Genomic DNA, 22953 nt, shown 5'->3' with positions numbered 1-22953 from the left:
GGAAGCCTGTTGTACACTGTTGTACGTCAGTGCCACTTGTTTCCATACCATATATGACATGTCAGTACTTCCTGCAGAGACCCGTGCTGTTAGCCGACATAGACCTTTGCTCTGATAGACATATTCACTTTCCTCCAAAGACGTCATAACGTGCGAACCATGGCCACATGTACGCTGAACATGAGCGACACGGGATACTGTCGACATTTCCGACAGGAGAGAGTTCCTGAAGTTGTGTCTGTTGCGGGACCTGCAGATGCCAGGCCATGTGCTGCATAGCGTTATTGTGTGTCCGAGATACTCTCACCTCTCCCCCTGTAATGTAACAGGGCTACTTAGGGTACCACTGGAAAGTGGAGCACAGCCAATCAGACCGAATGGGAACATGTTGCAGAATCATAGGATTGGATAAAATATATGTCAGTCAGAAAACATCTAAGCATTTGTCACATGTCTCTTGGTTATAAATATAACCTTACTGATAATAATGGATCTTTCTACTGTTGCTCATTATGTTAGATTAACATGTTGAAAATTTCAATTCTAAAAATGTGTTGTGGCATATCTTGTGTGCTGGGATTCTTTCTGATAGACATGGATGCTTGTTGAAAGTGCTATCATCATAACATTTGTCAGATCACCTCAGCTAGATTAAGCATTAAAATTACAAACATTTTAGACTTCCTGTAGTTGATTAATATAATACTATCGCTTTCAGTTTCTGAATGAAATATACTTACTCTGCTCTCTGCATAAAAACAACCAATAGAAATGATATTTTGCTGTAAAAAGTAAATATTACGTCCTACAGTTGACAGTAGGGCCTGGTAAGACCCTGCAGTAGAGCCGGAACTGTGTATCTCCCAGAGGCAGATCTACGCCTCTCCAAGTGTTCTTCTATCTCCTACACCTGTTTCCTCCTCACACACTGGTTTTCAACTTAAAAAGGATTCCAAGAATTCGGGCACTCTACTCCCAGCCTAGTCTCTACCTGAGCTACCAAAGTACCCTACAGTCAGCAGCCAGCACATGCTGCCAGTTTGATCCAGGGTCACACCCAAAACATGAAATTTAAAAGAGGACTCATTAAAGAAAGAAATATAGCTTTTCGAGACGTTACAACTGAAAGGTGCTGTTGGTGAGTCAGTACATGAACCCTGTAGTCTGGCGTGTAGACAAGTAAGTGCAGTTTTGTGAAAGTTCTGCACACATGTAGGCAACTGGGTTGGGTGTGACCTTCTCAAAACAATGGCTGTCATGTCTCCATCGTACACGATTCTGACCCTGAAATCTGTATATTTGTCATATTTATCAGCTTGGTTATAATATAAGCTCTGAGTTGTGCAGCACCTCGGCTTGCTGTAGGCGTAACTGACAAAGGCTCCTATCGGAGTCACATTGTTTAAACCTTTTCTGTGTGAAAAAGTGACATGGTTACAAAGTATTGAGGCATTGCTGTATCTTCCACCTTTTAGTTTTGTATATTATTGAATGCGGATGATACTGAATGTGATAATATCTTGTGAACTTGATATCCTCTGGTACTCCAACATTTACCTTGATAGTTTTTATTAAAGTAATATTCCTCAGTTAAGCTGTGTGGATTGTTCGATTTTTGGGTGTGGTGTTGTGTCTGAATGTAACCTGCTGCCCCAGGCCTGAGACATGGGGAGGCCAGTTGACAACTTGGCAGTCACAGAAACTGTCCAATATGTCAATAGTTGTCAGGTAATTATGTCAGTACACATCAGTCATGACAGTTATTGCTGGTAAAAGTGGAAGGATTGGTGATTACAACAAGTAGGATGATTGTTGTCATCTGTCCTCAGATCGGGGGATATTGTGTATATGAAAAACTGATGATTTGTTTGCTGTGTTGCAGGTGAATGGGACTCTGGTGACGTCAAGGAACCATATTGATGTGGTCAAACTCATCAAATGTGAGTACCGTCTCTGTGTCCTAACTGTGTACTTCACCTGGGCCATACCTTACACCTCGCTCTGATGTGAACACTCAACATGATGTACGCACCAGTACAGTAGGGGAGGGTCTGATTGGCTCACTTCGCTACAACCATCAATACATTGTGGATTATAGTGATTACAAAAGATACTTATGGTTATTCCAATATTGCAAACATATACTTCTGATTGTGCCAGTATTACAAAAAGATACCTATGGTTATTCCAGTATTGCAGTGGGATACAATTATGTTAAAATTGTTCTAAAAGACATCCCTCCCACAAGTTCATTGCAACAATTCAGTGTAATTACAGTCACACATATGCCACAAATGCAGTTAAGCAGATATGCAAAACACACACGTGTTTGAACAGACAGGTGCAGACAGCCATGGCACAGACAGGATGCAGACAGATGCAGCTCCACACGCAGACATTGTTGCCTGTGATTGGGAAACAACAGAGCTGTGACCGACAGCTCTGGCAGGGAACTTTTAATGATGTGGGACATTGGGATTAATCTGATGATTTGGATGAATCATTCCAGTAATAGCCATTTGGGAATAATTCACCATAGTGGACCAGGACAAAATGGTTCGGATAAGGATCAGAAATGGATTTGTTTCACATTAAGGATGTGGGTAGAAGGGGAAATATGTTGGTGGAATGGAGAGATATATTGATGTTGTCAAATTGTTGTAATCGTTTGACACAGACTTGGTTGTGAAGTTGTGAAGTGACACCCATGTTATTATATTTCTGATTTTTTAGAACACTCAAAATAATTATTTATGAAGTTTGCTTGTTTGTATTTAAATTAAACATTAGAAAACAGCAAGTTGTCGATTTGGACTTCCCCATTGAATTTTGAATTTTTGTATATGGACACAAAAGTGAATATGTCTGTTGTATGCTTGTCCTGTATACCATAGTGACCCAGTTGTCTGATGGCTGTGCGGTCACGCCCTTCTCCCATCAAGCCAGTGGGACAGTTGCTGTGTATGTTGATGGATGCATGTCATTAGCATGGGTGTTTATTAATGTTCCTACAAGAGTGATTGGAGTAAGTGTGAAGTGTTTAGAGCCGTTTGATGACGGGTGATGTGTAGCTGACAGACTGGCGAGGTAATTACCTCACCGAGGCAAACAAACTACAAATGCTCCTCCAACCGCAGTTGGCTGAGTTTCATGTCAGGGATATACCCCAAACTGAACTGAACTGAGCAGTGATCGTAATAAAAGTTAGAACCCTGCAAATTAAGATAATGGTTAGGCTCACAGGCCCAGTCTTTAGCACCAGTCATAGCCTCCAGGGATCTCCCAGGTACTTCTCATCAACAAACTTCATGTGAGACTCTGACAGGTCCTACCGGGGTGATATTGAGTCATGAATTACTGCCAGCAATTATGTTACTGTAACATGTCAATCATGTGGCTTTGTTTCTGTATGATTGTACCAAAACAACGTGGATTGGTTGTTGCACTTCTGACCACTCCATTTCTAGACTTGCTTTCACAGATTGTAGACATTGTGATATTCAGTATATGACATGATAAGAGCTTGATATGGTGAAAGATTGAAAGTTATATTACCTGTAAGTAATAGACGAGACTTACACAAGTCTCTAAGGCAATAATTAATAGTTTGAATCATAATTTTCTAGATCATGTAAATAATAAGAACAAATGTCCCTATGATAGATGGGAATCCTGTCCGCTTCTCTAGACTTCCCTATTATAAGGATAGAATGACTATACATCCATGGACTGATCATTCAGTACAGCCTAGGAGCAAGGCTAGTAAAGGACCATCAACTAATTGATGTAACAGTGTCGGACTAAGATACATATCCCGAGCCAAGGACCAGTGGGCACTAACCTGCAATAGAATGAGTGTAGGAAAAGATATTTTTGTTTCCCAGTTAGATATAGTGAATGTTGATGTTGGCTGTTTCAGTTTGAGATCAAACATTTTCCCTTATGTTAGGTTGGAATGTGTGAGTGTCATCTTCAACATTAATCTCAAATATATGACTTATGGTATGGAATTAGTGTTGGTAGGGGTAAAAAGAAACAGTGCTGCCATACATTGTCTTATACCAATTCCCAATTAAAACATGTATGAACAAAAATGACACAAAAACACTTGCCAAAATGTCAAGGCAAGTTTTGTGTCCTCCAGTCTTAGTAGACCAAATCTGTTGATGAAGCATGCCCCTAAGTCAGGCTTGCCGTCCTCCAGTCTTAGTACGCCAAATCTGTTGATGAAGCATACCCCTAAGTCAGGCTTGCCGTCCTCCAGTCTTAGTAGGCCAAATCTGTTGATGAAGCATGCCCGTCAGGCTTGCCGTCCTCCAGTCTTAGTAGGCCAAATCTGTTGATGAAGCATGCCGCTAAGTCAGGCTTGCCGTCCTCCAGTCTTAGTAGGCCAAATCTGTTGATGAAGCATGCCCCTAAGTCAGGCTTGCCGTCCTCCAGTCTTAGTACGCCAAATCTGTTGATGAAGCATACCCCTAAGTCAGGCTTGCCGTCCTCCAGTCTTAGTAGGCCAAATCTGTTGATGAAGCATGCCCGTCAGGCTTGCCGTCCTCCAGTCTTAGTAGGCCAAATCTGTTGATGAAGCATGCCGCTAAGTCAGGCTTGCCGTCCTCCAGTCTTAGTAGGCCAAATCTGTTGATGAAGCATGCCCCTTAGTCAGGCTTGCCGTCCTCCAGTCATAGTAGGCCAAATCTGTTGATGAAGCATGCCCCTAAGTCAGGCTTGCCGTCCTCCAGTCTTAGTAGACCAAATCTGTTGATGAAGCATGCCCCTAAGTCAGGCTTGCCGTCCTCCAGTCTTAGTAGACCAAATCTGTTGATGAAGCATGCCCCTAAGTCAGGCTTGCCGTCCTCCAGTCATAGTAGGCCAAATCTGTTGATGAAGCATGCCCCTAAGTCAGGCTTGCCGTCCTCCAGTCTTAGTAGACCAAATCTGTTGATGAAGCATGCCCCTAAGTCAGGCTTGCCGTCCTCCAGTCTTAGTAGGCCAAATCTGTTGATGAAGCATGCCCCTAAGTCAGGCTTGCCGTCCTCCAGTCTTAGTAGACCAAATCTGTTGATGAAGCATGCCCCTTTAAGTCAGGCTTGCCGTCCTCCAGTCTTAGTAGACCAAATCTGTTGATGAAGCATGCCCCTTTAAGTCAGGCTTGCCATCCTCAATGGGAGGTGGTTTTTTTTGTGTAATACGAGTTTCGATCGGTTCCAGTGATGTGGCTTCTCCATCATTCTGTGTTAGATATTAACAAGAAAAGTGAGTTTGCACTAGATAGGTGATAAATTTTGATATGTCCAGATATATGACAGCCCCATTCAGGTTGCCCAAGATTAGGGGGAAATGAGATTACGTTCAGTTGGAGTATTGATCCACAACATCATACTTGTGTTTAAGTCTAATTCGGGACCTAGTAAAAATAACTGGCTTGTTGGAAAGATTACAACCCTTAATATTGCTACAGACAGACCCTAGGGGTCATCTCATAAGTTAGCTGGCTTGTTTTGAAGATTAAGACCATTAAAGATGCTCCTCACACCTCTAGCGGTTATCTCAGAAGTAAGGTGGCATGTTCTGAAGATTTTAACCCCTCAAAATGCTACACACAGACTGTAATGAGATGTGATATAGAAGAAGGCATGTGTGGAAAACCAGAAACTTGTAAACTGCTGAAACCCTCAATGGGTTATCACGTCTAGTTTATGGCAAGTTGTTTTTACACCACTGAGAACCTCAGTGATTCATTTTATCTGCAGAACTTGGTTGAGGGGTGACACTTATATTTGCCCCTGGTGATCAGTTGGGATCATTTCACAATCTGAGCCAAATATCTACATGCACTGCTGGTGTTGGTTTGACTTTTCACATCAGTTTCATCGATGTTGTAAATGCAGGTACATCATGTGAAGATTCCAAAGGTGGAATTATTGATTTATGAAACAGGTTTTAGCATAGAAGATTCTCTGAAGAACGTTTAACTCCAACTGTGAAGCATAACAGCATGACCACTTTTTGCCCAAAATATACCTTCAAGCGTTGAGTGAATGCTGCAATGATAGTAACAGACTTGCCCAGTGCGAGAGGTCCTGAATGACTTGAAAGTCAACACAACAGATGTTTTAGTGAAGTAATTAACAAAGACTGCATGTAAATGTTCTCAGCCTCTACCCACTATAATCACCATTCCTGCTTGGATGACAGAGACCTCTAGCTGGGAGAGGGCCAGGCAAGGGGAGATAACCATCATTGGTTTTGTTAATTGCTGCCTTGAAGCAGTAAAACAAACAGTGTGTTTGTATGTCAGCCTAGCCCAGACTGTAACACATGGATGTGATGAATTCCAACACAAACTGTGTTCTTTGCCCAAGTCTTACTGTGACTTGCAGAGGATTGGTGTGTGGCAGTATAATTACTTTGTAAAATAACTGTCTCCTCTATATGTCTTCTCATCACCCAGGGTTATGCTGAAGGGACATGGGAAACATGTTTGCTGTTCGAGTTCAATTCTTGGTTGTGGACTTGCTTTAATAGGAATCTGACCCGATCTTCTGTCTCTGTTGAAAAGGAATGGTACTGGGTTGCTGATCCACAATTAGCCATGGATAAGGGACTGCATTGTGGGGATGGGGGCATTCATTTGTTCCTGGTGTAGCTGCATCATTATGTCTTCCTCACAGTAATCATATTGATAGTGTATGTCCCAGGCTGTCAAAATACTGAGTAGGTTCCTGGGCCCACTTGCACAAAGCGATCTTAGCATTAAGACTATTGTAAGCCTATGTTAAAAGTATGGTATTTATGATCATCTTAGCGCTAAGATCGCTTTGTGCAAGTGGGTCCGGGACTTCGATGATCACAATGTTGTACATCTTAGGCATCAGCCTCAAGAGGGTTCTGAGTATTGGATGGTCACAATGTTGTACATCTTAGGCATCAGCCTCAAGAGGGTTCTGTGTATTGGATGGTCACAATGTTGTACATCTTAGGCATCAGCCCCAAGAGGGTTCTGAGTATTGGATGGTCACAATGTTGTACATCTTAGGCATCAGCCTCAAGAGGGTTCTGTGTATTGGATGGTCACAATGTTGTACATCTTAGGCATCAGCCCCAAGAGGGTTCTGAGTATTGGATGGTCACAATGTTGTACATCTTAGGCATCAGCCCCAAGAGGGTTCTGAGTATTGGATGGTCACAATGTTGTACATCTTAGGCGTCAGCCTCAAGAGGGTTCTGAGTATTGAATGGTCACAATGTTGTACATCTCAGGCCATCAGCCCCAAGAGGGTTCTGAGTATTGGATGGTCACAATGTTGTTCATCTCAGGCCATGAGCAGGAGAAGGGTGTGGATATATGATGGTCAAAAAAGAAAATAATGAAATTCTTGTAATAGACTGATGTATTTATCTTTCAAACCTTGTTGATATGAAAACAGATTATTGTTATCAAACATTTTACCAGAACTGCCTTAAAAAAAAGCAATGAATTTAGAATATGCAGTAGCCAAATTAAATAGTTTTGTTTCTTTTGCATTCATCTATCTGAAAATAGAGTTGGCTCATGCTGGTAATTATGTAAAATAAGCCTTTTGAGTGTCTGAAAGTCCGTAAATTCCCAGTTTACTTGGCCCCTTCAGCTTTCATCTTGTGTCTGTGTTTGAGACAAGGTTGTTATGTGAAGCTGTGAAGTGGTAGCAGTGACGTGATGGGGTGCGAAACATCACCACCAGCCCCGAGTTTATCAGTCGATGGGCTATAATTTAGTTATACTCACTTCAGCTGCGACCAGGGCCTGCTTCACACAAGCCAGGAATTGCAGGCGCCTTGTTAGGCTGTCAAACCTAATCATTCTGCCCAATACACTTAATCATGGAGCTTATGCATTTTCATGGTCATTTTATTCCAAATTACACTTCTAATAATATCACGAAGACCCTGATACTGTTGAGATGGCAATAACGTCCCACATAGCTATTCAGGCAATCAGTTTTTATCGTTGGCCAGCCAAACACAATCCGTGGATCAATTGGTGTCTGTTAGTTTATAGTGCAGGGAGTATCGGCCTCGCTTCATTCATCCCGCTTTGATCTGACGGTCTTCTCTGCTTCTGGAAACACAGGAATTGCTGTTTTGGGTAACACCACTGAGGTAATGTTGTTTCTTTGGATAGACATGGTGAGGTAAGGTTGTTGAAGCATGTCATAAGGTAACAGTTGATAGGGATGTATCCTTACGTAATGCTAGAGCGATGTTACAAGCTGATCTAATTGTATATTGGATATACATACATGCCCAGATAAGTGTTGTTTGGATCTTCATGTTCAGATAGTGTTTTTTGGATCATCATGTTCAGATAGTGTTGTTTGGATCATCATGTTCAGATTAGTGTTTGAGTCTTCATGTTCAGAAAGTGTTGTTTGGGTCTTCATGTTCAGATATATTTGTTTGGGTCTTCATGTTCAGATATTTTTGTTTGGGTCTTCATGTTCAGATTAGTGTTTGGGTCTTCATGTTCAAATAGTGTTGTTTGGGTCTTCATGTTCAGATGAGTGTTTGGGTCTTCATGTTCATATATTTTTGTTTGGGTCTTCATGTTCAGATTAGTGTTTGGGTCTTCATGTTCAGATAGTGTTGTTTGGGTCTTCATGTTCATGTAGTGTTGTTTGGGTCTTCATGTTCAGATAGTGTTGTTTGGGTCTTCATGTTCAGATAGTGTTATTTGGGTCTTCATGTTCAGGTAGTGTTGTGTGGGTCTTCTTGTTCAGATATTATTTGTGGCTTCATACTGAGATATTGTTAATTGGGTCTTCAAGCTCAGATGGTTGGGTTTTTATGCTCAGATAGTGTTGTTTCGGAGATTTACATATTCAAACAATGTTGTCTGAGAGCTTTGTATGCTGATACTTGTTTGTCTTGCTCAGAGGCAAGTACTTATTGTTTTAGATGTTTATGATTGGATGCTGTTGTCATATTGGGATCTATGTGTATGTGAGCACAGTATTGTTTATGATTATGCTATGTGTTTTCAAGGGCCTGTGGTTAATAGATAGAACCACCGTTGGTGATGCATGAATCTCACATGCCTTGTTTATTATGTGAACTGTTATGTGATATTAGTCAGCTACAAACATGGTAGGGAGTAAATAGCCTCCAGGAAATGTGGTCAGCTAACTGTTTTCTAGAAAGCAGTGTGAAGGCAGCCAGTTCCACCTCCTCAGCCCTCTCCTAGCCTTGTGTTTCAAGCTTCATTAACACTTGGACACATGCCAGTTGTAAACTGGAGAGGGGGGTAGGGGGGAGGGGGAGGAGGAGATCAAGGTTGTGATGGTCCTGTACATCTGCCTCACAATTCTCTCTTCATACATTCTGGCCAGCTTCGGAGTCAGGATGTAGCCTGTAGGTGCCCTTCACGCTGTAGCCCCCGGAGTCAGACTAAACTAGATTAAAGAGGTGGCTTCAGTGGTCTGCTAAGACCGTCACAAGTTCTTAGGTGCTCATATTTATAATAGTAACCTCATAAAGAAAGCTGATTTTTTTGCTTTTAACTGCCACATGTCAAGTAAGGTGAAACCCTTTTGGCTATGAGTGTAATGGTATTATTCCAGTAACTAGTAACTTAAGATTGTTGTTTTTCTTAACGTTATGCCAAGGTGTTTCTGGTTTTATGATATTACAAAATAATCTTACGTTGTGCCCGACACAATCTTGTGGTCAGAAAACAAGGGTTGCATACAGGCAGGACGATCATCTTTACTGTGAATCTGTACATAGTAAGACTACAGTGTCAGTGACTTCATCAGGACAAGGAGGGTCAACAATGGTATTGGGGTTGGAGACTCCAGGAAGCGGGAGCATAATCCTATAGTGCAGCCAGACAACCAGTCCCAGCCCTGACACCCAATTAATCAGTCCATGTCCATCATTTGTCCCCCTATCTCCTCCCCTGTCAGCTGGACACTAGGCCTCCTAATTGACCAGGCCTATCTTTCCACTTCACTTGTCCCTATCTAAAGGGCTGGAGGTAGCCTTGCTCCAAGTCTGTACTGAATGATAAGTCCAGGGGTGTATTGTAATTCTGTCTTTTTATAGGTAAGTCTAGATAAGTGGATATCCATCTCTTAAAGGGAAAACTTGTTCTTATCATGTAAATAATCAAGAAATTATGATTTGAACTAATAATTTTTGCCTTAGAGTTTGTGCAAGTCTAGGCTGGAGGCAACATTTGTCAGTATACAGGCCCAGTGGCAAGTATTGATTGATAACCCTGATTAAGATTTGGATAAATGCCGACTATGTTCCTGGCCTGCTTAGGATGGACAACAGGATAGGGATCACCCCTGTGCTGTAGTACTACTGTGTTAGTTGCATACAGATATGCCATCCATAATGATTTGGGATGAATCATTTTCATAATGAACCAATTTTACAATTTCTTCCAAAAACATTTCTGTAAGTCACTCTACAACCAATTAATAATCAATTTAACAATGAGTTAATGATCACTTGTTTTTACCTTGTGATGTGAAGGTTTTCAATTTTTTAGGAGTTTGGGTGATATGCAGCTTGCAAAAATATAAGTACTTCTAAGTACCTATGGGACAGAAGGTAAAGTGTTTACCTCCCGCCTTGAATCAGGCTCGCTGACTTAGTTGATGCATGTCATCAATCCCAATTGCGTGGATCGATGCTCATGTAAATCACTGGATTGTCTGGTCCATACTCGATTATTTACAGACTGTCGTCATATAGCTGGAATATTGCTGAGTGAGGCGTTAAACAACAAACCAAACCAAACCAAAAAAAACCCCATTGAATCAAAAAGGGTTGATGTGATTCTTGCTATCAACAAAAAACATAGAAAATGAAATAACTGAATTTTAGACTGAAGGGGACTGATATGAGGTGTGTTTGGCATTGTGAGGTCACTTTTACTTCAACAAGGTAGCAACAGCTGAAACAGGCTCAGCATAATGTTATGTATTGGATTGTATGATATTCCAGGCAATATTAACTTACATCACTAAAACGCCAAAGTGTCTATTATGCCACCACATACTCCGAATCAACAGGTTTTATTACAAGAAATGTCTTAACAGCTTGTACAAACACTACCCAAGTGTTGGAGCTGCACCCAGTGACACACCATGAAGAAGTGAAACTACCGCAGCTCAGCTGTTACATACAGTGTACAGGGTGATAGTGATATGACGGCACCTGAATCTCAACTGCATTCACTTTCTAGAACTTGTATCCTTGTTTAAGAATATATGAATGTATAAAGCTAAATATACGTCAGGGTGTGTGACTAACATCGGCATTGAACATGCAGGAAACAGCAGTGGGCAGCCCCAGCCTTGCCCAGCTGAACAACACACAACTCGCAATGTTCAAACATAATCTAGTTTTTCTCAATCTTTTTACAAATATTTTCCAAAAGGAGTTAATGTTTGTGTTGTGGTTGTTATTTTAAGCTTCATTCATGATAAGAGGTGAAAATTGAGAACACTAGTATTTCAGCAGTTTTTCTTCCTGATTGTACTGTAACCTCATTAGCTCTCAACACGAAGGGCAGCGACAGTCATACCACAGTCCTAGTGTGTAGAAGACTGAACCCAGCTGAAGTAAGTCACTTGTCCTTCTCATGGTATAGAATGACAAAACTTTAAAAGAATTAATCATTGTCCTATTGGTTGGCAGCATTTTAACTACTCAGGCCTGACTAACGAATTAGTGTTTTGGCCCTGTTTTAGATTTATGACCAGTTTTGTAGTGTTTTCCTCTCATGCGACCCTATCAGAATACAGGACTTGTAGTTGATGTCATTAGCTACAGGCAGGCTGGATGAGGTGTAATGTAATGATGTAATGAGATATTACTCAATCCCAATTTTGAAAGATTCATCCGCGGATATCAAAAATACTTTCCTACGCAAATTAATGGGCAAGTATCTTCCAATATGACAGGCAGGCACAAGTAATGTTATAACAGCATCTCGAGATCTGGTGTTAAACGAGCTCCTCGGTTTCCCCTTGTTCGGTAGTCTAAACCCTAGATGTAAGAAGATATATCCATTGAAATAAATAAAGGCAAGTGTATGTATTTATTTCATTGAGTCTGGTGGGCATAGAAAGTAGTATTTCATGATCTGCACAGCAGCCTACAGTTTCCACCTGGGCTGAGCCTGCTGACATTTCCTTGCAGGGCGGGCCTGAAACTCAGGAACTGCTCCATTGTAACAACAATGCTGCCATCCTCACTATAACGCCCTCAACATTGTAAGGATATAATGCCTTCAAAATGGCTGTACCCTTTTATAACAACATAATATTTGGCTCAGTTTTGCATGCTAGTTTGAGACATGTAACAGCGAAGTGTTCCCGTTTTGAAGTTTGGTTGTTGTTGAAATCATACGCAGCAAGAGTTATGTGGAGAATCTAACTACACTGCACTCCATTTTGTGATGATGGAGAACATGTTTGATGAAAAGAAAAGCTTTCATTCGTAGCATCTGTGTGACCCAGATAAATGGTGACTATATATATTGATATAGATTTTAGGTTTTACGCAGAAAGTGGAGTGTTTAGGTGGAACTGGAACATACTAGACAGGTTGGTTATTGATTCGGAGACATGTACACACAATGTTCCGTTGTGTGGAGAATTTATGATGGCAGTTAAGAATTTTGAAATAATACCATAGCATTTTGAAGAAGTCAGTTTTATTTCATAATATTTAAACCTATAATGCAGATATGATTTGGATACATTTGAAAGAGTTGTTTCTTTTCCAGGTCTTCATGTTTTGTGCCAAGAAATGTACACATTTGAGTGACATTCATTTTATTCCAGACACTTAGGTTTTCTTCCAAGTTCCCCACAGGAAACTTTGTGTTTTAAAGGTTCCTAATACCAGGGTGTGCAGAATTTTTGATAAAATTTTATGAGAAAAACGTTGCAGGTGTGTAGATGAAGGTACTTGTTACTTGACATTTTGAAAGATACATGGGATGTGTAACACTGTGGATCAGTATCTTTTATCAAGATGGGATCATTTAGGTATTCCACACTTGGTGTGTTGGTTAAGTTGCCGTGTGTATTCTTTTCAAAATAAATAATAATATAATATTGTGACTAAATATGCACATCTTCCATGTTAATAAAAGAAGTTTGTGAGGTTCTTTAGGGAGTAGATTTGCCCAGGATGTTTCAGACTCTACTATAATGTTGCCATGTGGCTGACCTTATAAGAGACAGTGTGTATCAGATACTCGCTGATTGCATAATTCCCAGGCTTGTATATATAGTCTGCACACATGGTTTATGAAACAATCATGTCAAAACACAATGGTGTATATGTATTTCAGAACACTGGTATATACAAGCGATGATGTATTTATATAGAAACCTGTCAGCACATGTTGGCTCTCCCCTTCTCCCTCTCCCCCCATCCCCATCGCCATTTCCCCCCATTTTCCCCCGAAGTTGAGGGTAGAGAGGGGACTGCCAGTGATGCATCCTGTGATGTACCCAGTCTGCATGCACGGTGTATACAACCAGCACCCCATCCTTAAAGTGCCTATTGTAGGGAGAGTCTGTGAAAGTTGCATCCCTACTGAATGTGATAAAAGCGAGGACAAATATTTGGCTTATATTTTATAGATTTAAGCGTTGCCATTTGGAAAACTATTTACAGATAAATATTGCAAGAGTAGCCCCCAGGGGGATGCACCGGCCTTGATCTGTTGTCAATAACTTGAGACTGGAGTCGTGATTCCTAGTGTCTGTAATCATTTCTTGATCTGTATGTTCCCTCCCTTCATTGCCAATAATATACCCTTTATTAGTCTGTGGACAATGTATGTGGAAGATGGATTGGTGCAGGCAAGCAGCATTTCATATCAGATTGGTTGGATTTTGTTTTAGAAGCTTCTCTTCATTCGGATTACACTCTTTTATCAGAACAGTATCACTTGTTTGTGTTTTGATGATAGCAATGTTTAAAATTACAAGGGAAGTTTTCAATGTGTTCTGCCAATTCATGGGTGTTGCCGTGTGGAGCCACGTCTTGTGGGCCGCTGCATGCAGTGTTGGAGCACCTGCCCCGCAGATGTCACCAGTGTGAGGAGCCTAGCCAGGCAGGCAGCATCAGAGAGGGAACATATCAACAGGAGCAGGGACATTATACACATTGATTACCTGCCACAATAATGCCATAAATCATAAAGTTGTTCATATAATGTGGTCATGATAAAGTTGTGTCTTCATTGATCTCAGGGATGTCTTCTTGTAACAGTGAATGTTTGAAGTTTATGAGATCACCCTCAATCTGATATCGGTATTTTCATTTGAAAGTATTCAGTTGTCAGAAAGTTACATTTGTAGAAAGTCTTGCATAATATCATCCACTGACAAATTACATGAAAAATACCCCAACTGCTTCTTAGACTCTCAGCTCTATGATTTACGTTAGCTTATATCAATTAAGAATAAAAACTAATTCAGCTAATAGCCATTAGCTGTGTATGACAGGAGTGAGTAATCTCTTTTACTTAGAAGCCAAATATGTCTCATCCTTAAAACAACTTGGACTCCATAATAATAGTCTTAATGAAGCTTGGCATGGGAATTGCCCATGATAAATGGTAACCACTTCAGTCTTTCACTTCAGAGGAAACATTGGCCTATATGGCATGGGCATCCAGTGTTTACAAACATTCTTGGACATTCTGGGAAACGGAAAATGGTGTGAAAGTATTCCCTGCAGGAATTCTGTGAGTGAGTGTGTGAGGTTTTATGATGGTATTGCAACTGTTGTGACAGGTAAACAGCCTGGTTGGGATGAGCTGGGAGGAGGAGTCGGCAGATTGTTGGCTACATTATGTGTGCATGTTAAAGAAACATTGTAAATCAGTGCAGGATAGATTCCGTGTAAAAAGGTGGAAATCGAGGCCTTGGTGGCTGATGGTGAAAAAAGTCAAACTGTTTTTTGCAGTAATAATTGATGGCTTTACTATAGGTCTAAAAGTTGCAGGCAGAATCCATTGGAAAGGATTTTTTTGGGGAAGAATGTTTTCACAATTTGTAAGCCTAGACTGTGGAAGCTTATTAGAATTTGAAAAGTGGTGTGTTCTGGATGTACTATGGAATCTTAACATGATGAAGAAAGTTCATAATGCCTGTCAAAGTTGTATAAAAATGAAACTTATATTTCGTCTTAGGACATATAATTTCAGCATGTCATAGGGGCCACTTGAGTTTTGAAGCAAACTGATGAAAATATTATCTTTTTTCAAAACAGTAAAATATATATCCTTAAAATAGATCATGACTGCAGAGTAATTTCCACCATTGTGTTCTGAAGCACCCCCACAAATTATTTCTGTATGAAATATTTGTGTTCTGCATTTTCAACCACTTGTGAATGTAGATTGCTCCTTGTTGGAGGGGAGAGCAGTTGTTGTTAGGTTGTTCTTGTGTGTTGTGGTGTCTGTCAGTCGATGCTGTTCTCCTGGAGAATCAGTCTTCAAGATCCTGTTCACTGCCTACTGGAAGCATGAAACAGGTAGTTACAGCTGATTGCTTGCTGTGGGGAAGAGCTCTGTAGTTGTGGCCTTCCAACCCAAATCAGGGCCTGAAACAAGATGCCCATAGCTGCCTTGGAGCTGCCTGGAGCTACAGCTGATGTGAACCCTTTACACTATCATTGATTTCCAAGCCCTGTGTTCCTGCCTGAACATCTGTGTCTGGACCATGTGTCCTTGTGTCCTCAAGAGACCATGGTGCTATCATATTACCTGTATTTCCCAATGATAATATCTGAGAGTTCAGTGCAAGAATGTCAAAAGTTCAGACATTTTTGAGTCAATCTTATCATGATAACAAATATTTTACTTTCACATTGTAAATTGTTAAATCAATTATTTGACATGGATACTTGCCATAAGAACATAAGGACATGTTAGAGTATATAAATCTATCTTCTTAATTTGTCAGGAAATTTCCACGCTTTTGACGTACATGATATTGTCGTAATCTTGTCAGGAAATTTCCATAGTTAAGGGTCTTAGCTCAGAGATGGAATAATTTGAACTTGAATGATACTTGTTTCCTCATGGTCACGTCACTTAGTGAATATATTAACCAGCTTTTGACATTGCTCAGTTTTTCCTTGTTTGAAATTAAGATAAAGACATAATAAAGAGTCATTGCATTCATTACCTCAGTATTCTGTGTCAGCTCTGCAGTGAGGCATGTCCACACTGGAGGTGCATAGTGGTCTATTGAATCTTCATGCTTCGCTTAATCTGGATCTGTGGCCCATTTGGCCCCCAATACAATGTGTCTTAAACATTTGCAATTTCGCATACTTATGTTTGTTTGTTTGTTTGTTTGTTGTTTAACATCGCACACAGCAATATTCCAGCTAAATGATGGCGGTCTGTAAATAATCGAGTCTGGACCAGACAATCCAGTGATTAATGTCGTGAGCATCGATCTACACAACTGGGATCAGATGGCATGCAGCAACCAAGTCAGTGAGCCTCACCACCCGATCCTATTTGAGTTGTAATGAAATATAGATTAATTGATTTTGAGCATACCTTGTTGAAGGGCCAGATGGCCAGATGGCTATGATTATCTTCAAGAAGTATTCTTTTTTATTCTGTGAATTGTGAATAATGCAGAATTGATTTAAATGTTGTAAAGAATGCTGCAGTGTTTGTAGTTGGGAAGTCCACGCAAGGTTTCATTTTGTGTTTGTAAATGATCAGACAGTTCTGTCACAGTATCGTACACTGATGTTCAATCAAGATGCGTGGAGGGAGAACTTATCCTAAGTTCGGGGCTGCCCACATCCTTCAGGACAAAGCTAATCACTTCTAATCAATGTTCTGTCTGTAGATGTTGGGTGTGGCAGTTTCCTATTAATGGGCCTCTGTTATTTGCACTTTTTGATCTGCTTTTCAAAGATAGTATGATCATTGGTTAAGTTGCATGTATTAGGCATATCATCATCTGCTTTTCTTGAGAATTTCCTTTTTTTTGTTTAGGGGGAACATTGTTATATAAACAGATTGGGTTTGTCCGAAGTTGAATTTTGAAGTGTGTCTTTTTGAGAGTTGAAAGTGCAGTGAGTGAGTTCGTCATTTCCCTTAAAGGTGATTCTTATGTATCAGCATTTATCTCTGTATTGGATGATGTTGGATCATAATGTGGTCTCAGCTTTAAAGTTTAAACTTCATGAAGCAGGGGGATGGGGCGGTCGGGTGGCCTAGTGGTTAAAGCGTTCACTCGTCACGCCGAAGACCCGGGTTCGATTCCCAACATGGGTACAATGTGTGAAGCCCATTTCTGGTGTCCCCTGCCATGATATTTCTGTAATATTGGTAAAAGCGGCATAAAACCACACTCACTCACTCATGGATGGATGGATGGATGGATGAATGAAGCAAGCAGGGTTTGGTATGTCAGGTAATTTCAGGCACTTGTCGGATTGAAATGTGATCAGACATGATAAATACCCTAAATACAAGTTGACCAAGCTACAGTACAAAGCCACTGATGTGGTCCCTTGACTTTGATGTTGAGGAAGTGTCCTCCCAGTTGGAGGAAAGCCGCAGGTATTTGTGTTGGAAGATGACAGCGAGGCTGGGTCGGGCGGACATGGAGGTATGACTGGCTGCCTGGTGACCTACTGCTGCACACATCCGTGAATGTAGTCAGCTAGATTATTTACACCATGAAGATGAAGGAGAAAACACTTGTCTCACCTGCATGTAGGTATTCCAGTCTCTTTCCAGAGTTTTCTAATCAGGTTGAGGTTTGGATTCAGTTGAATAGTTAACTAAAATATCATTGATTAAAGTAAGCCGTATGATCATTCATGTATTTCCATGTCGAAAACATATTTCAAGTTTTCTGTGAAGAATGGGTGGTTGATTGAAGGTGGTAGTCATATAGTTCAAGTCGCCCCATTCAGTCATGATCGCTGATCAGAATTCCTGGGCAACACTTAGCATATATATTCAATATTCAGATAGGCATTATTAACTCTTATAGGTATAGGTTTTGTGTGAAGGTTTATCAATGTGTTGGTCATGTAGGCTTACAGTATAAAAGTGTGTTTAGTTAATGGTACTGAAAGGTGTTATGGTATTATTGTGTTCTGTTATAAGACTCCAGAAGCTCTTTGTTCATTATGGAATAATTATCACTTGACCAGTAGCAATTTATTTAGAGAAACACAAAACAAGTGTTTTTCTAAAGTGTGGCACATTTTAGTTGAGGGTTATCTTTCTCAGTTTTGTTAGGCTTCAAACCCACCCCTGTGTTGCCCAATGCTTTCTCCCACCACAAACAGGCACTCTGAAAAAGCTCAAATACTTCAGTAATATTAAACATCCATCCCACCCACTCGCAGTATAAAGGTATCCAGCATCAAATAAGACATGTCAAATATTCCATGGACCTTTGCATCAAAATTACTTTTTGAGTGGGAGTATACTAAGTGTATGTGAAGGGCACCTGCTTTAGCTGTAGATGACATCCCTGGGGGGTGGGGAGTGGAGTGAAGCTGAGAGCCTGTGGGAGTGAGGGTAGGGGAGGGCAGCAGAGCGTAATTGGGTTGATGATGCTACCACCTGTTTTATCTTGTGTTTTCCCCCCAACACATGAACACTGCCTCTAACAAACAGAATAGTCGGTGTTGAGGTAACTGCCAACATTGATGTACCATACTAATATCAACAAGTAGCTGTTTGGACAATATGATAGTCCCACAGTATTATCAACATTCAGGCTGCCTTTAGAGGATGTACTGCCTCTAATAAAGGCAATGTATGTAATTCATATAACAGTACACACAGGGGTGGCCAACATGATGGTGTAGAACCTTGTCACAACAAAATCAGGTTTGACTCCAGGGTGTACAGTATAATTCAAACTATTGCTAAAGATTCAAACAGTGTTGTTGAACTCTCTATCTAAAGCCATCGCTGAGTAAGTGTTGACTTCAAATAGAAAATGGGGCACCATAGATTTTGATCACTGGTTGAATTAAATTTGAAAAAAATGTTTCCCTATGGAATAAGTAATGACCTGAGTTCATCTGCTGGACCAGTTTGTCCTTGTGTCAGATGCTACTCAACACCCTCAGGTAGGGCCCTTCCTCTGTAGTGAGTGGATGGTAAAATCACAAGGTCTTGCATTGGTTTTAGTTTGTGATAGACGACCAAGATGCATACTGGCCTTGCTAGAATCATCATGATATATCTGAAGATCATGCTTCAACATAAAAATGCGATTGAAAGAATCCTCGAGATTTTATTGGAGGAGATATGGTTTGGAGTTTTTGAAGTTGGAGCATACTTTGAGGCAGGTGCTCTTGAGTGGTGTTCTCAGTTACATACACATTTATTTGTTTATCATTTTGAGATCCTGTTATAGGTTTTTCTTATTCCCAGGCATACAGTTTTGTACCTGTTGTAGTCACTTAGTGTTTTTTCACTAGATTTCCATTTAAGATATTGCACAAAATATGGGATACATGTTAAAAAATGTCCCATTCTTTTGCCAACCAACAACAATATTTTTTTATGATAAGCATCCACTCCTCACATGTCATTGGGTGAAGGAAGTAGGCCAGTGTGAACATGCTGAGCTTGTGTACACGGAGATTAAACTGTGTGTAGACTGGGTGCTTGCAAGCCACCAGTATGTATGCTCTTATTATGACCAATTTAGTTGCCCGTAAGTTATGAGTAAATATGAACCTAATATTAACACTTATGATAGACAAAAAAAGATGTTTTTTATGTTTTTCAGACTTAAGACTTTCACCATACAACAAAAATGTCATCATTTGTTAGGTGTAATGCTTTCCAATTGTAATTAAAAAAAAAAAGCAAAACAAAATTACAAATGAAATTTCTTGCTGTTTATTAAAAATGAGATGTTTGTTTTCAATATTTGCTACCTGGATCTACTATTTTGGTTTGAAGCTGCTTTGGGAGATTTTTCATCTTTAAAAGAATTCAAACTATTCAGAAAAATTTGGCTCCCTTTCAGTTATTCAAAGATCCACCAGTAGTATTAAGTTAGATTTAATTTCTGAGCAGCCAAAATGTCTGTGTGTGAAATTTCTTGCTCAAACTACCTGTTCACGTGTTTGCACACAGTCAGATTATCAGGAAACCGAATGAAAACTAATTGCCTTGATTTGCTTGTGTGCATACCAACACGCTAACTTGTGGAGAAGTATGACCTTCTAGTCAAGAGAAGCAAAGTTTGCTTTGAAACTAGTTAACCTGGTTCTGAGGGGAACTTATTTTGAGTTTTGTTGATTATTTCACCTGGCTCTAGATCTTCCTCCCTGTGTTCCGACCAAAGCGCTCCATCTGGTGTGAGGCGTAGAGTAGGTGCAGCGAGGCGGCGATGGCAGCGGCAGTCGGTGCACTCAAGCACACACAGAGCGATACACCTATACCCTCCCTGCTACAAACCTGTATAGGCCTCCACTTAGCTGTATGGCAGCTTGTGGCTGCAGGGAACCCTCATTGAATTATCTTTGTAACGATGGTTGGGTGAACGATATGATACTCTGCTGTTACAGGTACATGAGACACTGTGCTATTGTAGGGGCATGTGATACATTCTGCAGTTAAATATTTGAATCATCCAGCTCTTCAAGGTAACATCATATGAAACTGGATGTGAAGAGTGTAAGTTTGATTCTGTTTTATGTGTGCACACCTTTAAAAGATGTTGAGCACCAACCCTTATTTTGTTTTCTACATGTGACATTGATCTCACTTTGATAACTGTCCAAGATCATAATGACCAATGCCTGCTGAGCAGACTGTAGAACACTGTATGCTTCTCAAGAAGGTTGCAGGTACAAAGTCATCACATGATGCAAAGAAGCAGAGGAAGTCATCGATACGTGGAGTTCACTAGCTATGGAAGTGAAGCAGTAACAGAACATGTTGATAGATATCGATTTCTGTCTCTGCATTTCAATATCAGTACATCACTTCATGAACCAGACAGTATGTCTTTCAGAAGAAAGTTTTTACAGACTAGGAGATGATTCTTTAGATGTGTATTTTGTATGGAAATAAGAGCATGCGGTGCCGAACTGTTTCCCAGGTGTATGTCAATGAAAAGCCTGATGTATATATATGCTGCACTGTGTGGATCAAGGTGCCAAGTGAAGACATCATCACATGTGAAATGAACTCTGTTATTCTGATTTCATACGTGTGATCCTAGTCAAGCAAAGTAGGTCAGTTTTATATGAAAATAGAATAGTGTGTTGATTCATTTTCCGTTTTGAGATAAACTTCTTTAGTATTTTGTCACATTTAGAAAATGTCACACAGTTGACACACATAATGTTACTGTGTTCAAAGAGTGTTTCTAGATTGCTAATACTACTATTTCAGTTGGAGAAACTATAACAATGTACAACCAAACTCACTCAAAACAACTTCTGAAAAATATTTGCTCGGATGTCAGATCTGTTAAAATTTGTGACCCAGTGAAATGTTGCAGTGAGAATGTTCATTGATGGTACAAAGCCTTGTCGGCCAAGTGAAGATTAGTAAACTTAAGTCTGCGTTCTTGTCATGGCATGCTGGTCTAACTCACAAAACATGAGGTCCCTTTGTGTTGAATACAATGCTTCAGTGATAGCAAATTTGCACCAGACTCAGGGAAAAGAAGCATGTGTCAACTAGGCTTGTATGTGTGAGGTGTGAGTGTAGTTAACCTGTGTGTGTTTATGTTGGGGAGAACAATGAGAGCTGCTGGCCTCAGCCTTATACTCCATGACTGAAGCTGGAACACATTCACACAAACCACTGACCCAGCCTCCCACAGAGCAGCACCAGCTCCTTCCAAATATTCATCCTGTCCCTGCTCAAAACTATCAATCCAGCAGCCAACAGGTCAATACCAGGTCTACCAAAACATTCACCCTGTCCCTGCTCAAAACTATCAATCAAGAAGCCCACATGTCAATACCAGGTCTACCAAAACATTCACCCTGTCCCTGCTCAAAACTATCAATCAAGAAGCCCACATGTCAGTACCATGTCCACCAAAACATTCACCCTGTCCCTGCTCAAAACTATCAATCAAGACGCCCACATGTCAATACCAGGTCTACCAAAACATTCACCCTGTCCCTGCTGAAAACTATCAATCAAGAAGCCCACATGTCAATACCAGGTCTACCAAAACATTCACCCTGTCTGCTCAAAACTATCAATCAAGAAGCCCACATGTCAGTACCATGTCCACCAAAACATTCACCCTGTCCCTGCTCAAAACTATCAATCCAGCAGCCCACATGTCAATACCAGGTCTACCAAAACATTCACCCTGTCCCTGCTCAAAACTATCAATCAAGACGCCCACATGTCAATACCAGGTCTACCAAAACATTCACCCTGTCTGCTCAAAACTATCAATCAAGACGCCCACATGTCAATACCAGGTCTACCAAAACATTCACCCTGTCTGCTCAAAACTATCAATCCAGCAGCCCACATGTCAATACCAGGTCTACCAAAACATTCACCCTGTCTGCTCAAAACTATCAATCCAGCAGCCCACATGTCAGTACCAGGTCCATCAAAACATTCACCCTGTCTGCTCAAAACTATCAATCCAGCAGCCCACATGTCAATACCAGGTCTACCAAAACATTCACCCTGTCTGCTCAAAACTATCAATCCAGCAGCCCACATGTCAGTACCAGGTCCATCAAAACATTCACCCTGTCTGCTCAAAACTATCAATCCAGCAGCCCACATGTCAGTACCAGGTCCATCAAAACAATCATCCTGTCCCCCCTCAAACCAGTGACCAAGCTTCAAGCAGGTCAATCCCAGGTCCATCAAAACATCCAGCCAGTCTCTACTCAAACCATCGTCCCAGCATGCCATATACTCCCACTTCTTGA

The 22953-nt window shown here is 40.6% G+C and overlaps 1 protein-coding gene across 12 annotated transcripts in view; it reads left to right on the top strand.

Annotated features, from left to right (window-relative positions):
- Nucleotides 1–22953, top strand: part of LOC139458196 (rho guanine nucleotide exchange factor 11-like) — a 121702-nt gene that overhangs the window by 48377 nt on the left and 50372 nt on the right. For all 12 annotated transcript variants that reach the window (XM_071239539.1, XM_071239536.1, XM_071239538.1 and 9 more), the window contains exon 5: nucleotides 1883–1940. In XM_071239539.1, the coding sequence (XP_071095640.1) occupies nucleotides 1883–1940 (58 nt within the window). The remainder of the gene's footprint in view (nucleotides 1–1882; nucleotides 1941–22953) is intronic.

Source organism: Haliotis cracherodii, unplaced genomic scaffold (genome assembly GCF_022045235.1).
Source record: "Haliotis cracherodii isolate W230 unplaced genomic scaffold, xgHalCrac1.p SCAF_12, whole genome shotgun sequence".
NCBI classification, from domain to species: domain Eukaryota; kingdom Metazoa; phylum Mollusca; class Gastropoda; order Lepetellida; family Haliotidae; genus Haliotis; species Haliotis cracherodii.
Note: the sequence above shows the minus strand (reverse complement) of the source record. Positions and strands in the feature narration are given on the sequence as shown.